Source organism: Aptenodytes patagonicus, chromosome 23, assembly GCF_965638725.1.
Source record: "Aptenodytes patagonicus chromosome 23, bAptPat1.pri.cur, whole genome shotgun sequence".
NCBI lineage: Eukaryota > Metazoa > Chordata > Aves > Sphenisciformes > Spheniscidae > Aptenodytes > Aptenodytes patagonicus.
Window position 1 is genome coordinate 4,376,208 of NC_134971.1, and position 14,207 is coordinate 4,390,414.

Consider the following 14,207-nt stretch of genomic DNA (forward strand, 5'->3'; position numbering starts at 1 on the left):
GAGGATGTAGCTGCAATTAGAGTCACTCAGTAAACGTGAGGAGGACTTTATGTCCTCCATCATGTACGGAAAGCAACAGAAGGATAAGGTGATGCCTGAAGGATTGAGCCAAAGCTCAGTGAAGGGAAGAAAAAGTAATTCTTCTGCCATGCGCTTACGTTGGAGTCATTCCTGTCTTGCAAACGCACCCAGGCTTTTTGGTTTTTTTCTTAACAAACTGCAGAAAAGGAACCTACCCAACCCCCTACCCTAAACAGGAACTTGATCCCTAGTGATATCTTCCTGTCCTGTCCCTATTTATAGCAGTAAGGTCGCCCAAATAAGAACAGAAACGATATCATATGATTTTTGGTGACCAACTGAATTCTGCATATTGAGAATTCAGAGGAGCACATTTGAATAACCCACATGGAAAACCATTTGGAAAGAACACCTCACTGCGGCCATTTTTGTGTGTAGAACAACTAAGCAACTCATGAGAGACGCGGTCAGTTATTTGGAATTTGAGTATCTTTCCCTACATCAAATAATCAAGTCATTAGATGGACAGAAATTTTGCTCGCAAAACTGTTCTTCAATGTGCGCTTGTTTATTGAAATTTCAGGAATCTGTAAAGGTCACTTGATGGGCAATTTGGAAACAAACACACACACACGCACACAAAGCTGGGAACTTTACTGTTTGCAAAGAATTTATAACCGCTTCCCTATACATACTGCTATACAGCTGGGTTTGAATTCAGGACCTCCCGCACCATGCCTGAATTTGACATGTAAGCTAAGGGGGGAGTTAACTATTAGGCTTCTGACCTGTACCTGCACTGACAGGCGTGCTCCAAACAGCAACTGCAGCCACAGCTAGAAAAGGCCTATTTTTTTGTCATTCCCTGGAGCCAGCCAGCATTTTGTTTTCTATGCTTTTACCATAAACCAACATAGACTGAAAAAAGTCAAGCTTTAAATAGATACATATACCTATTTGACTATGTTTACATAAATACATATTTTATACACACACAAGCAAAAATAAAGGTGCCTATTTTATAATCCTAACAAAAATGTTCTATTTGACAGCGTTCTTCTTTCAGACTCATTTGGCATAAATTATGATCCATAATTCCTGTCTTATCACGTCAGACAGTCCTTTGAACTGAACCTAGTGATGAGGAGAGCCAAGTACTTCCATCATGTTTAATGCGGTTTCCAAAAAATCTTTATTTACACAGCTAAATATTTTATGGGCCAAAGATTCAGGGCTACTTGAAATGATGAATTCATCCTTCTGAGGGCTTTTGTTCATGGATAAGAAGTTTGTCTAGGCTTGAGGCACGTAATGAAAGGGAAGATTTAGTCATTCCCTTTCTTTTACAGGCTGCCTCCATCCTTCCGTTGCTCATTCACAAATCCCTCGGTGCCTCCGTAGGCAGACAACTCGTAGGTGGATCTGAGGTAGAGGCTGCTGCTAGCATTTTCTGCTGCCTCTGTGAGCAGCAGCATGCAGCAGAGCAAGCTCCCTCTTACAAACAGAGGTCAGCTCTGCCGGCGGCAGGGTTTGAATCTCTGCTTATTATAGCAAGGGGAGAGCCAATGGAAACGGGGAAATTCAGTCCTAAGCAGCAGCCAGAGGGGCCAACTTTATATGAATTAGACATTGCTTCTGGAGAACAAACAGGCTCTCTGCACCCAAGGGTTCAAACCAGCTGCATGACTCAGCCTTGGTGTATTTGAACGTGTGAGGAGAGGAGGAGGTTGCCTGCAGTGGTCTCTGCTCTGTGCGTGCCCGAAGGGCCAGCACCGAGGGCTTGAACGTCTCAGCCCCTGCAGCCCAGCCTGGTCGCGATGGAGGCTGGGGACCCTGCACGGCCACGGTGCACAAATGCACTCATCTTCCCCAGCACAGCGCCTTGCACGTCGGCTGATCTCTGCTGTGGGCATCAACACCCCAAAGTTTGCATATCTTTTTAGTGATAAAATATAATGCAGGTGCAGATAAAGAACTATCTCAAAATAGTTCACCCCCGTCCCTTGCTCTTGTGCTGTCTGCATTAACTTTCCCACATGGCAGTTCATTACCCCACGCACTACGGCACCGTTGGCAGCCATACACACCTTCCTTTTTCAAACTGGACTAGAATAAGAAATCTGAGCACTGACAGAGGAAGGACTTCTGTGTGGTGCTTATGAGACTGAAGGTTCTCTTTATGGTTAATGCATCATTCCCCATTACAGTCATTTCCTCTGAAGTAAATGGGATTTTGCCATTATACTTTATGTTTATTGATATATATTTCCTAGCTGAATTGACGTTCCCCTGTTGCCTTTTTTTCTCCTACCCTGAAATTGCAGGAAGCCAAAAATCCTTCAACAGTAATGAGTTAAGTTCTGTAGCATGCAGAGCTGTGTGCTCTCCCATTAAGCAGGCTGGGGTTAAAATGGGCACCATTTACACATTAATATGTATTCCAGGGCAGCAATACCGGTTCCACTGTAATGTTTCAGGCTAAGGGGTCAACTGTTTAGCTGGGACACTTCCTAACAATATTTTGATACTGTTTAACCAGTGATTGAGTGGAAGAAGACTTTCCTTGTGACTTGACATTGAAGAGTGTCACAGGGAGGTCTTTGAGGTTGAAGAATCAAAAAAATCTGATTCTCTGTGGTGAATAAAATACCTGCAGTGCTTTTGGAAGACGCTGCTATTAGGATCTTCTTTCCCCTTCCCTAAATCCTCCATCTCCAGCCCTGCATCTCCATTGCTCTCTGTTCAAAATTGCTATTACGTGTTGCCGTGCATTGTTAAATGATTTCCCTGTACTTCATCTCAGAGACGGCAGAAGTTAAGAGATGGAGGAATTGGGTGGCTCGAGGGACTACTAAAGCTGCACAAAACTTTTCACCTCCTATCTGAATCCAGCTGCAATTTTTGCATGACCAGAAATGGTTACTGTGCGGTGCCGGTTTGGTAGATTCTGAAAAATAAGTCATCTTCTGGCTTTTCTTCTTTTCTGGTGCATCTGTGTCACAAAACCACTTCTTGCCACTAGCTACAATACTACAGCCAACACTTGCTACCCAACATAAGTAAATCTGAGCACCTAAGCCATAGCTAGTCACCTAATTAAGTGACCTGATTTTCTCAGGAGCAGAATATGCCTTCCAGCTCCCACTGCACTCGGCAGTTGTGAAAATCAGGCCACTTTTGTAAGTGGCCAAACATAGCTGTGACTAGTTTTGAGTACTCAACTTTTAAAAAGTTGGTCTTGGCAGGGCCTGGGAGCTGGAGCACCCGGAGGATGGGTCCTCTCCAGGTTCTGGCTGGTGGCTACAGAGGAGGGTATTTGGGAGGGATGCAGTGCATGCCCTGTTTTGTGACTAACCAGAGGCTATCAGTCATCATCACCATTCCCAGCACTAAAAAAAAAAGAAGAAGGAAAAAAAAAGTCTCTCAGCTTCAGGTCCCGTGATAAAAATATACCTTGGCTTTTGTTTGCTTTATGCAGTATTTCCTCCTTGCATTGAAAATTAAATTGAAAAGGCAGCTTATTGTCCCCGTGGAAGAGATGGGGACCTTTTGAAATCACGCATGAACAACAGTATGTGGGGCCCAGCCTAATGTTTTCTAACGCCCTTTGGGGTCCCAGGAGCACAAAGGCAGCGGAGAAGGAGCTGCAGTCAATTCCAGCAGAGCTCTATTGTGCGATTTGTTCCAAGGAAACATCAATTCATTAAGCGAACAAGTCAACAAGGGTGGGTGGCAGAACCGTCTGTCCTGCTAGATTGTGCATGACTCCTTCAGAGATCTGCTCTGGGGTCTGGAGAGAGTAAATAACGAGTGCGAGCCAGCTTGTCTGCCCTCACTCTGCAACAGGAGAAACTGCTCATTTCATAGCCAGAGCTTTACTGGGAGGGTGTTTTTAATTCCCTGCCTCGGATGCAATGCAGACAGACACACTTCAGCAGCAAGATCTATGGTTAGGAGAGTCAAATTTTAGTCATGTTTTAAAGAGCATAAACAACCTAGGCAAGAGGGGAGGTGAACTGAGCAAAGGCGACATAACAGAAACGCATGATGAAACCAGGGTAGGGAAGATCCACGGCCGGCCAGCTGAGGCAGCTGGACATTGCTCTGCTCAAGGAGCAGCCTCCCTGAGAGGTTCCCAGCCTGTGCAAGGGGAGAGCTTTTTGCTCTTTGCTCTTGTCTGAACTATTTTTCAAAGCAAAGCAGTGGCTGTTTTGCATAGCGCATCTGAGCCAAGACTAGGAAAAGGTCAGCAAGATAGAACAGACCAAACTACGACGTTGACCGTGCAAGATACATCCTTCTAGAAGGCAGGTGCTTGGACTAGCACTCTGCTGATCTCAAATGAATGCTGGCAGATAAGGGCAGCAAAATGCTTCAGGAGGAAGTATTTTCATAATCACACATTTGCAACACAGCCCTTTTTTGCAGCATTATCTTTCTGCCTTCCTCTTACTCTCAAAATGAACAAAAATATGTATATTCAAGGGGTGGGGAAGCCAAGGGCAGAGCTGAAACACAGCTGAGTCAACAACACATGTCTACGAGCTGGTGGGTAACATTACATATTCCTGCATGGTTATCGGAGTGCTTTCGAAAGTCATCACTGCAGACGGAAAGGGCGACAGAAGCGCAGTAAACATCCTACGCAACACTATGGGCAGAAACAAGAAATGCTGGAGGGTCCCAGCTGCCCTAATCCTAGAGCCACGGGTTGGACCCTGGAGTCATGATCCCCACTTGGACCCGCTTCCTATAACCAACCAGCAGCATCTTCTCGCAGCAGATAACACAGGGTGCATAGTGCACTGGTCTTGTCCCTTTGGTCAGACCCATTGCCTCTAGCTTAAAGATGGCAGCGAGTCTTTTGCACTATTACCAAGCTGTGACATACCATATTTAGTAATACTAGGTTACAGCTTGAGGCCAGCCGGTGTAAACTAGAAGTTTTCTTGTCGTCAGTCAGATTTTCTGTCACTAACAGCAGGCAGCTCTGACACACAGCGTATAACCCACAGAGCATAAGGGAGGCAGCTGCTTCGGCCAAATTAACAACAGGAGAATACAACTGGCTGCCACCTTTGTCAGTCCCTGGGCTGTACCGTTGCTCGTGCTTCACGCACCGAATGGCAGCCAGCGGGGCTTTACCTTCGGTGGGAGCTGCGCTGGTGCCTGAATGTGTTCCGCGTTGTCTAACACTGGGAAAGACACCTCTGTCTACCAGGGCAGCGTGGTGGGGCTGTAGGATGTAGATCCTTGTCTGGCACTGCCCATCTGTAGGATCCCTTCCCTGGCTTTAGGGGACAGCTGCCTGGAGACCCCACTCTTGCCTTCTGTGAAAGCTTCTTGCTCTTCAGACCTTCCTCCACCCACACCATTTTGCACGAGTGTGTGCTGGTTAATTAGATTAAACCAGCATCCCGTTCATTTTGGCCTCCTTCCTACCACATCTGTAGCTCTTGTTTGAGAGCAATAGTGCCCCTCTTCCCTTAAGTAGGAAGCTCTGAAATCATCTATTAATGGGGAATTTGCCTCCTGACACCCAGCTGAGAGCCTGACTTCTGTCCAACAACCCTAATGTTTCTATCGTTTTCTGCCTCCTTCATTCATAATTTTTGCTAAATATTTATGCCATTTGGATTCTGGGTGAATTCCTCAGTTTGGCAGTCTCTAGCGTTACAAAGCTGAGCTGAGCCACAGCTGCATTTCAGTGCTGATGTCGAGCATTTGGAAAACACTATTACATGTCTACAAGTTAAACAGCACTGTGCCGGTTTGTACTGCAACTGGACAACTTGCTGAACAGAAGACGTGGGTCTTCCTAGCTGGGCTGAAAAGGGATTTATAGGCATGCTGAAGGGGAATAAGCAAAAGAGCGCTTTCAGCGTAGCGAGGACTGAAGGGAGCCAGCAAACTGTGGCAGGTTATTGTAACCTGACAAATCTCTGGTTTGTGCCCCCTGGTGGCAGTTGCATTTTTCTTGTCCTCGGTGCTATTGCAACGTCTGCGCTTCCAGACCCAAACCTTTCGGTTTTCATGCTGAGCAAATGACCAGCAAAGAGGTCATTAAATGCCAATAGCCGGTGCTTCGCTATCCGGAAAAACATCAGGCCAAGCAGGGAAAACCCAGAGGTCCGTATCTCATACTTTGAACAGGCCGCATGGCTTTGCCCCTCACACAGAGTACATCGATTTGACGGGCAGCACGTCCGAAAGAAAGCCCCAGGGCTGAGGGAGTCAGTCTGGAAAGCGTATCCCACAGGTTTGTAAATGCACCGTTGCAGCCCTTCCCCAGCGAGGACCCGAGGTTCAAGCAATAGATGTGGCTATAGCCATATAATCCAGCATCACTGAAGTACTCTTTTTGTTTTGTTCTCTCTTCAGACAAAAAGCACTGGCATCGACAGGTGGAAGAAGTGTTCAAGCAGCATGCGACTGGTTGGTATGAAGTAATAAATGTTAAAAAGAGTAAAAGAAATCAGTGAATTTAATGTTTAAGATTTGAGCCATTAGAATGTGGAATGTTTAAACAGGGGCATTATCTGAAAAGCACTAGCAAAATTAGTGAGACATTATTTAAGCGCTGTAAATAAGCAATCCAGAAACAAGCCTTGTCTGAGAGAGTTTGTGATCTTGAGTAATAGCAAAAAAAAGGTGAGAGAAAGGAACCACTACCCTCTCCACCCTAGCACCTAAACAGAAAACTGAGAGCTGCCTTTTCAAAGATGTTGAGCAATTTCTAGTGCTCTTTTCCCTGCGTTTTGCGCACCGGCAGTCAGAAAGGCAGAAGCGGTGACCCAGGTCAGATCTTCAGAGCCTCAATCTGAAACTAAAAACCAATTTTCTGTATTACTTAGTAGTGGTAATGGGCTGCAAGTGAGACAGCGCACCTCTCTGCCTGACCTGCCAGAGCTGATTTTTTCCATAAAGGGAGAACGAAAGGGAGTGAGGACAGGGGAAGCTGACGTTGCTGAAAAAAAAAAAAAAATACGTCTTTATCTGTCAATCTAACATTTCTTTCTCCCTCTCAGGCTCTTCTCCCATGTGGGTGACCCATTCCTCGATGACACCCTGCCTCGGGAGTACGTCCTCTACCTGCGCCCCACCGGACCCCTGGCTCAGAAGCTGTCCGAGTTCTGGCAGCAGTCAAAGCAGATCTGTGGGAAGAACAAAGCTCACAACATTTTCCCACATATCACCCTTTGCCAGTTCTTTATGGTAAACCAGAGCTCCTCTTTCCGTTGCCTTTATGCATGCATTCATGAGCAGCCCTTGCCAGGTCCAGACTGGAGACGTTACACGCTTCGTTCAGTCGCTGCAGAAGGGTTTGTGCTTGGGGATTTCAGGGGCGGGGGTTGTTACCAGACCGCCTGATGCCTGGGCTTGTTGAGGAGGTAATTGGTTTTTAAGCGGGTTGTTTTCAGGGAAGAGCAGCAGCAGAAGACCAAAGTCTCATAATCTCAAGTGATGGTTAACATGCGAATGGGGGTGGGGGTGGGGTGAGGTTAGGAAGGTTACTTGGGGATAGCTGATCCCACTTTGAGGAGAAGGGAGGGGCAGATGATTTCTAAACATACCGTTTTCTGTGACCCTGTGCTTTTTCTCACTGCATAACGGCAAAGGCAGACCATTCACGCCCACCCACGCAAGCCTTTCCTTTCTCTACCGAGTGCACTAGAGAGCTAAGCACAGATGTAAGGAAAGATTCTCCACCTGAAAAATACTTGTCCCGTTTCCTTTGGCAGTGCGAGGACAGCAAGGTCGATGCTCTCACTGAAGCACTGCAAGCCACCGTGATGCGGTGGAAATGCAAATTCCCTGCCCCTCTGCCTTTGGAGCTCTACACATCCTCAAACTTCATTGGGCTTTTTGTCAAGGAAGAAAGTGCTGAGGTGCTCAAGAAGTTTGCTGCAGACTTCGCTGCAGAGGCTGCTTCTAAAGCAGGTGAGTGACTATGCTGGTAGCTACAAAGAGCTCACGGCTTGGGCAAGGCTTGGGCATTTTCAGAAACCAAAGTTTTGATGGTATGAAGAAACGAAGTTCATGAAGCCAATACCTGATTTTTAAAAGCAGCCTGAAGGCTAAGAGCCCAAGAGGAACACCCCGCCAGGTGCTTTGGGTTTCAGTACTTTTTCAGTTGAAAGATCACCTCACGCTTAGTCTCAAGTGTTATCTCCTGAAAGGGAAGTTGACATTTGGTGGTTCCTTAACCTTTCAGATAGACGCTTTGTCTGCAAGGCTGAGCATTTCCTGCTCCACTCGCTACCTCAAGCCACTGTCACAAAACTTTCCTCAGCCTTGTAAAGGCTGCGTTTGGTTTTTTTGCTGCATTTCTGAGATGCAAACAGAGCTCTGTGTGGATGAGGTGGTGGATGCCCCATCCCTGGAAACGTTCAAGGCCAGGCTGGACGGGGCTCTGAGCAACCTGATCTAGTTGAAGATGTCCCTGCCCACGGCAGGGGGGTTGGACTAGATGACCTTTAGAGGTCCCTTCCAACCCAAACTATTCTATGATTCTATGGATGCAAACAGGTCACAGCGTAGACCTACCCTCCAAATCAACACAGTCAGAAAGGGCAGTTCTTAACCCAAAAAACTGACCCAGAACAAGGAAGCGTCAATGGCTCCCACCAAGCTTCTACCCCTGCGACTGCTCCAATTCAGACAAATCGGTTTTTTCTTACAGGAAGCCGATTGCTGCATTGCAGTCCACAGCTTGGTCAGGTTATCACACTAAAGTCTCTGGGGCTTTTTCAGAGATCCAGAGCATACTTTTTCTTGCTAATAAAAAAAAAAGATGGATGAGCTTGCAAAGCTACCCCTGGCACTTGGAGCCAAGTCTCTGAATAGCTGCAATTTTGACTGAATAATCAGTCAAATTTAATTGCAATTTTTGGTTGAATAAGCAAGAATAAATTACATGCAAACAATGTATCCTACAATTTCCACATCTACTGGAAGAGTCCCAATATTTCACATACTTTCACCTTTCTGCTTCCTGGAATCTTTTCCTAATAAAGGTTCTTTTTCTGCAGGATCATTTTGAATCATTATCATATCAATGTCTGTTTCCACAATTTTGGAATACCTCACCCTCAGTGGGCAAACTGGTAATCCAACTAATGTCCAGGGAAAAGATTTAATCCACTCACATAAACCTGTAAATTCCATGGATTTGTAATTGCTACTGTAGGAGAGAGAACAGAGGAGGGAGAGTAAAAGTTTTGATTTTTAACTTGCTTATTTTGGAGAGATCCTCATCTGCTAATGAAAGAAAGGACACCCCTTTCCTGGAAAAGTGTCTTGTCTGGCAGAAGACCCAGTGGGTTCAAAATTACAATAATTGTTATCACACCATCCAGAAACCCGTTGTTTTCTGACTGCAAATGAGTTTTGGCAGTTTGGCAAGGATGCCTTGTCTACCACCCTGGTGTGACTCAGGACTGAATCATACCACAAATCTCTAATAATTTGACCCAAGGTGCAACATATATAGGGAACACGTTTGACTTCCCCAAAGTCTTTTCAGAAACTGCCCTACAATTTGTTCCACTTGAGCTACCTTTAAAAGTTCGGCTCCCAGCTCCTGTTCAGAGGAGATAGACACTCTTACACCTTCGAAAAGCTGCTAATCTCGACAGTCACTTGTTGTTAACTGACATCTTCTCGTTGCAGATGTTCATGTGGAGCCCCACAAGAAGCAGCTCCACGTGACGCTGGCCTATCACTTCCAGACCAGCCACCTGCCCACACTGGAGAAGTTAGCGCAGAACATCGATGTCAAGCTGGGCTGCGACTGGGTTGCCGCGATATTCTCCCGAGACATACGATTTGTTAATCATGAGGTAAATTTTTGGAGCTTGTTTCAGTCCAAAAATGAAAAAAAAGAGGACCTAGCAGAGTTGCAGGCTGTTTTAGCTGCATTTGCAGCTCAAGAGTGCTCACAAGCTGCGAGCTGAATGAGGACTGCCATGTCCGCTGCGGAGAGCTGCACGGATACACAGCGCAGACTACACAGACGTTAAGGAATTTGCCTCAGGTCCCACAAGGACACCCAGAACATAGATCTCTCACATCCCACCAGCCATCTTAACAAACAGACCATCTTGTCTTTTTCTGCTTTTTACTCATACTGTCTAGACTTGCTATTTCACCCACCTCATGTCTTGCTTCTTGCGGGAACCATGTCCTGCTGGATTAATTAATTCTAACAATGACTCTCCTCTTAGCTCAAAGTAAGCTGGTCTGATCTCTCAAGAACCAGGCCAGTATATTAACTTGACCACTATCCATTTCTTCTGTACAGACTTGACATTATTATTAATCACAGCATTTAGTTTCATCGTGTAAGAAACATTTACCCTCCTGGCCTACATACTTAAATTACCCATGGATTCTATAACTGCAGCATCTAAGTGTCTTTACATAGTTTAATAATGTTGTTGCCCGACACAATGTACAGAAAAAAAGATATTATTTCCATTTTGCAGATTGGGATCTTGGGCATAGAGAAACCACGCATGAGATTCATCTCACCTCCCTGTAAATATCCCCAAGTTAGACCTCTTAAGTCTGAGCCACTCTGCGGCTCCCTTTGCACTGAGGCTCGGTGTGGGGAAACAGGCACCTCCAGAAAGTGAGTCATCTGACCTGTCCAAGATGTCTATCTCAGGATGAATCAACTTCTGGAGGAGGGAACCTCCAGAAGGTGCCTGCACAGGCTTAGGCAGCTAACTAGGCTCCTAAGGTTGGGGTGATTAACCCTACCAAAGTGCATTGTCCAGAATCAGACACACAAAACCTGTGGCGGAGTGGGAAAAAGTTATTTTAGCCCAGCACACGATACACCACAAAGTAAACACGTGCCAAAGCTTCTGGAGAGCTGAAGTCGCTCATGCACGGCGCTCTGACCCAGCCCAGGCCATGCTTCCCGTGTGTGACAGCCTCCTTTCCTATCCAAAGAGTCATCTTGTCCTTTAGAAGCTACAAGCAGTCAACGCTATCACTGATTGCAAAGGGAGCTGCTGATGAAAACCAGCTCACATATTTGCATAACTTCAGGCAGCCATGTGTGAAAGTTTTGGCCTTGTGGTAGCAGGTGACAGTGACTAGTTTCCATCTTCCTTTGAAGATACCGCAAATAGTCTAGGAGGATTAGTGAGCAAAGGGGCTGACACCATCAGGAGATCAGAGCTGCTCAGCAGATTACGGTTTTTCTTTGTGTGATGCCATTGCAGAAGTTAGGCTTGGCCAGGGACAATGACATGTTTGTTCTCCTTTTAAATGGGGGACTGCTGTAGCCATTTCTGAGGAAAGTTGCTGATAGACATTTAATACGTGTGGATTCCTCATGCTCCAGTGAAGAGAAGATTACAGAATTATACTCACTGATCTTTCCCCCACCTTTTAACTTAATCCTGTTCATGTTAGGAAATACAAAGAAAACAATGTGGCCACATCCCAGTATTTCTCACCACCTGTGTTTTTTCCTGTGCGTTCTCCTGAACAGTTTTGAGAGCAGGGTGTCACGGATTCAAACCTGTTAGCCTCCCAACAGCGTCTCTGCCTTGTCTTCAAAAGCAACAGCAACAAGAACTGCTCTTTCAGATCAAGCACGAGTAGGTAAACCAAAAATGGTCACTGACCACTAGAGCTGTGTAAATTCCAGGTCCCAATAAGAATTCGGTTCCATTTTTAACAGGGAGCTTAGATTTAAGCACACGGTCATGTTTTTGCTCGCTCTAAAAAAATCATCCCCCCTCTTTCCCTCCTGGTTATCAAAGACAGGACTGGAATCAAAGAGGAAAGAAGGAGTAAATACCAAGAAAAGCTTTCCAACAGCAAAGAGTGGGAAGTGGCAGGAATTCCCTGAAGGTAAAGCTTTCCTGGATAAAGCACAAAGTGATGCATTACAAGGAGAGCTGTTCACACCTTGCTAAGGTTAAAGGTCCGGTATGGGAGTGCTCCTGCCCCACTCTGCTAAAGGTTCCCTTCCATTAACAATCCTTTCATTCATTTGTGCTTCTGTTTCTCCCCCAGACTCTGCAAGTCATCTATCCTTACACCCCCCAGAATGATGATGAACTGGAGCTGGTCCCAGGGGATTTTATTTTCATGTCCCCAGTGGAACAAACCAGTACAAGTGAGGGCTGGATTTATGGCATTTCCCTTGCAACTGGCTGTTCTGGGCTACTGCCTGAAAATTACATCACGAAGGCGGATGAATGTGGGACCTGGGTGTTTCATGGGTAGGTAAAGCTGCTCAGTCCAGTTTCTGTTGCTGTAAAAAGGGGGCTCAGCAGCTGGGATTTCACCTGGGTAAGTGAAGAGTCTCCCAGGGCTGCTGAGAAGGTCTCTTGGCGGAAACATACTGGCACACAAAGCCCCATCTCATAAGCAAAGGAAGAGCAGATGCTATCCCTGTGCATGGGATTAGAGGACAATGTGATTTATTTAGCTAAGATGTTACAGCAACTATTACTCATAGGATCGCCGCTGCTGGTTAACGAAGCCAGAGCAGATGGCCGCTGTAGAGCCACTGCTGTGTAGACACCTCTGTGGTGGGACTAGGATAAGGAAGGTTTAAATTTGAGCATTAATTTGGGAAGCGAGATCTGCTGTGTATAATTCCCCAGGGAAAAGGACTTGGGATCAGCAATGTTTCTTAAGATACTTAGCAAGATTTTCAGAAGCGGTCAGTTGCCTGCCTGCTGTTGGCTTCAATGAGAATGCAGACCTTACGTTTTGAATAAGGTTATACCTTATGCCTCTTGATTTTGATGGGAATTAGTTAAACAGCAGTGAAAAACTAGTGCTTGAGGGGTGGGTCTGGGCACTCCTGCAAGGCTGTCTGCATCTCTAAGCACCCAAACACCTTTGACAAATCTGGAGCATAGGGAGTAGTTTGTATGTAAGGAGAGGGGAGAGGCACGTTCTTGCCTGCTGCCCCCCTGTTAAGCACCATGCGGGTACAGAAGTTTGATTATGGTCACACCAGCGAGCAGGTTAGTTACAAAGGGAAGGGATGGAGATACAGAACAAAACACAGACAGTTCATATTTCACATTTCTGTGGGCAAATGTGACCTGTGGGGAGGGTCTCTGAGCAGAAAGGGCAAGCATTCAGTAACCCATGTCAGCACAGGACAGCCAGAGGAACTGACCTAACTCGGCACTTAATAGAACCTGATCCAAGTCCTCCTCAAATCAAGCAAAACACAGGAAACAAAAGAGCAAAAAGGGCAAGCAGTCTTTTTCTTTGTCTGTGACTTTTCAGGCTTAACACATGCAACATGGTGAATGACAGACAGAGAGCAGGCACAGGGCAACCATAGCTTGCAGGCCGGCTTCCCGATGCGACTGCCACCAACCAATGCCCTTCTGTAAACCAGCACCGGCTTAGCCCTGAGTCCTCCCCAACCCAGAAGTCCATCAGGCAGGGACAAGCATAGCAAGAGATCACTCATTTACCTCTCCTGTCAAAACCATCTATTCTTTTCTTGCCTGCCCTCTGATAAAGGGCTTTCATCCATATGTTAGCCAAACAGAACAAACCTAGTTATACCGAGTCTGTCACCATCAAACTCCAACTCATCTTTCATTACGAGGAAAGGAAAGACCTTCAGTAACCAGGGCTTAAGGAAATGAAAATCAAGACACATGGGCAAAGTCAATCAGAGTGTTTGCGTGAAGACAGGACTTAATCCAGACCCTTCAGTCTGCAACCCAGCAAGACCATCCTTTCTTCCCCTAAAATTTGCCAGCCAAAATGGTCTCAGGTCCACATACACTGCAGCAGCCTGCTCTAGTGGATTCTGCTTTTTTTTCTTACGATGCCTAGAAGGGTTTGAGGCCTAGGGACTAGCATGGGAAGGAATTACTATTGCAGCAGCAACTAAAAGGAAAGCCAAATGTTTTGTAACTCCAGCACCTCTGCCTCCAGACAAGCAAAGAAAGGAAATGCCCCTTCCCTGATTACTGCTAAAGACTATAAATCATGAATCGGAGCATGCAATACGGAGCATTTATCAAAAACATTATTACATACCCGGAAACAGTCTCATTTTACACAACGGCTTCCCGCAGGGAATATTAGGTTACCAAATGTCATTTGGTCAAAACAATATAGCAAGCTAAGGACAACCTAAGCCCCACTGCTGTCTAGGCCACGGTATTCACAGTAGGATCCTT

At 45.9% G+C, this 14,207-nt stretch overlaps 1 protein-coding gene across 2 annotated transcripts in view; it reads left to right on the top strand.

Annotated features, from left to right (window-relative positions):
* The window catches only part of UBASH3B (ubiquitin associated and SH3 domain containing B), a 72,309-nt gene that overhangs the window by 42,974 nt on the left and 15,128 nt on the right, over nt 1-14,207 (top strand). Inside the window, exons 2-6 of one of the 2 annotated variants that reach the window (XM_076358387.1) lie at nt 6,403-6,456; nt 7,050-7,236; nt 7,764-7,962; nt 9,694-9,863; nt 12,058-12,266. In XM_076358387.1, the coding sequence (XP_076214502.1) occupies nt 6,403-6,456; nt 7,050-7,236; nt 7,764-7,962; nt 9,694-9,863; nt 12,058-12,266 (819 nt within the window). Of the gene's footprint in view, nt 1-6,402; nt 6,461-7,049; nt 7,237-7,763; nt 7,963-9,693; nt 9,864-12,057; nt 12,267-14,207 lie in introns of both variants that reach the window. The other variant, XM_076358388.1, reaches the window with a different exon arrangement.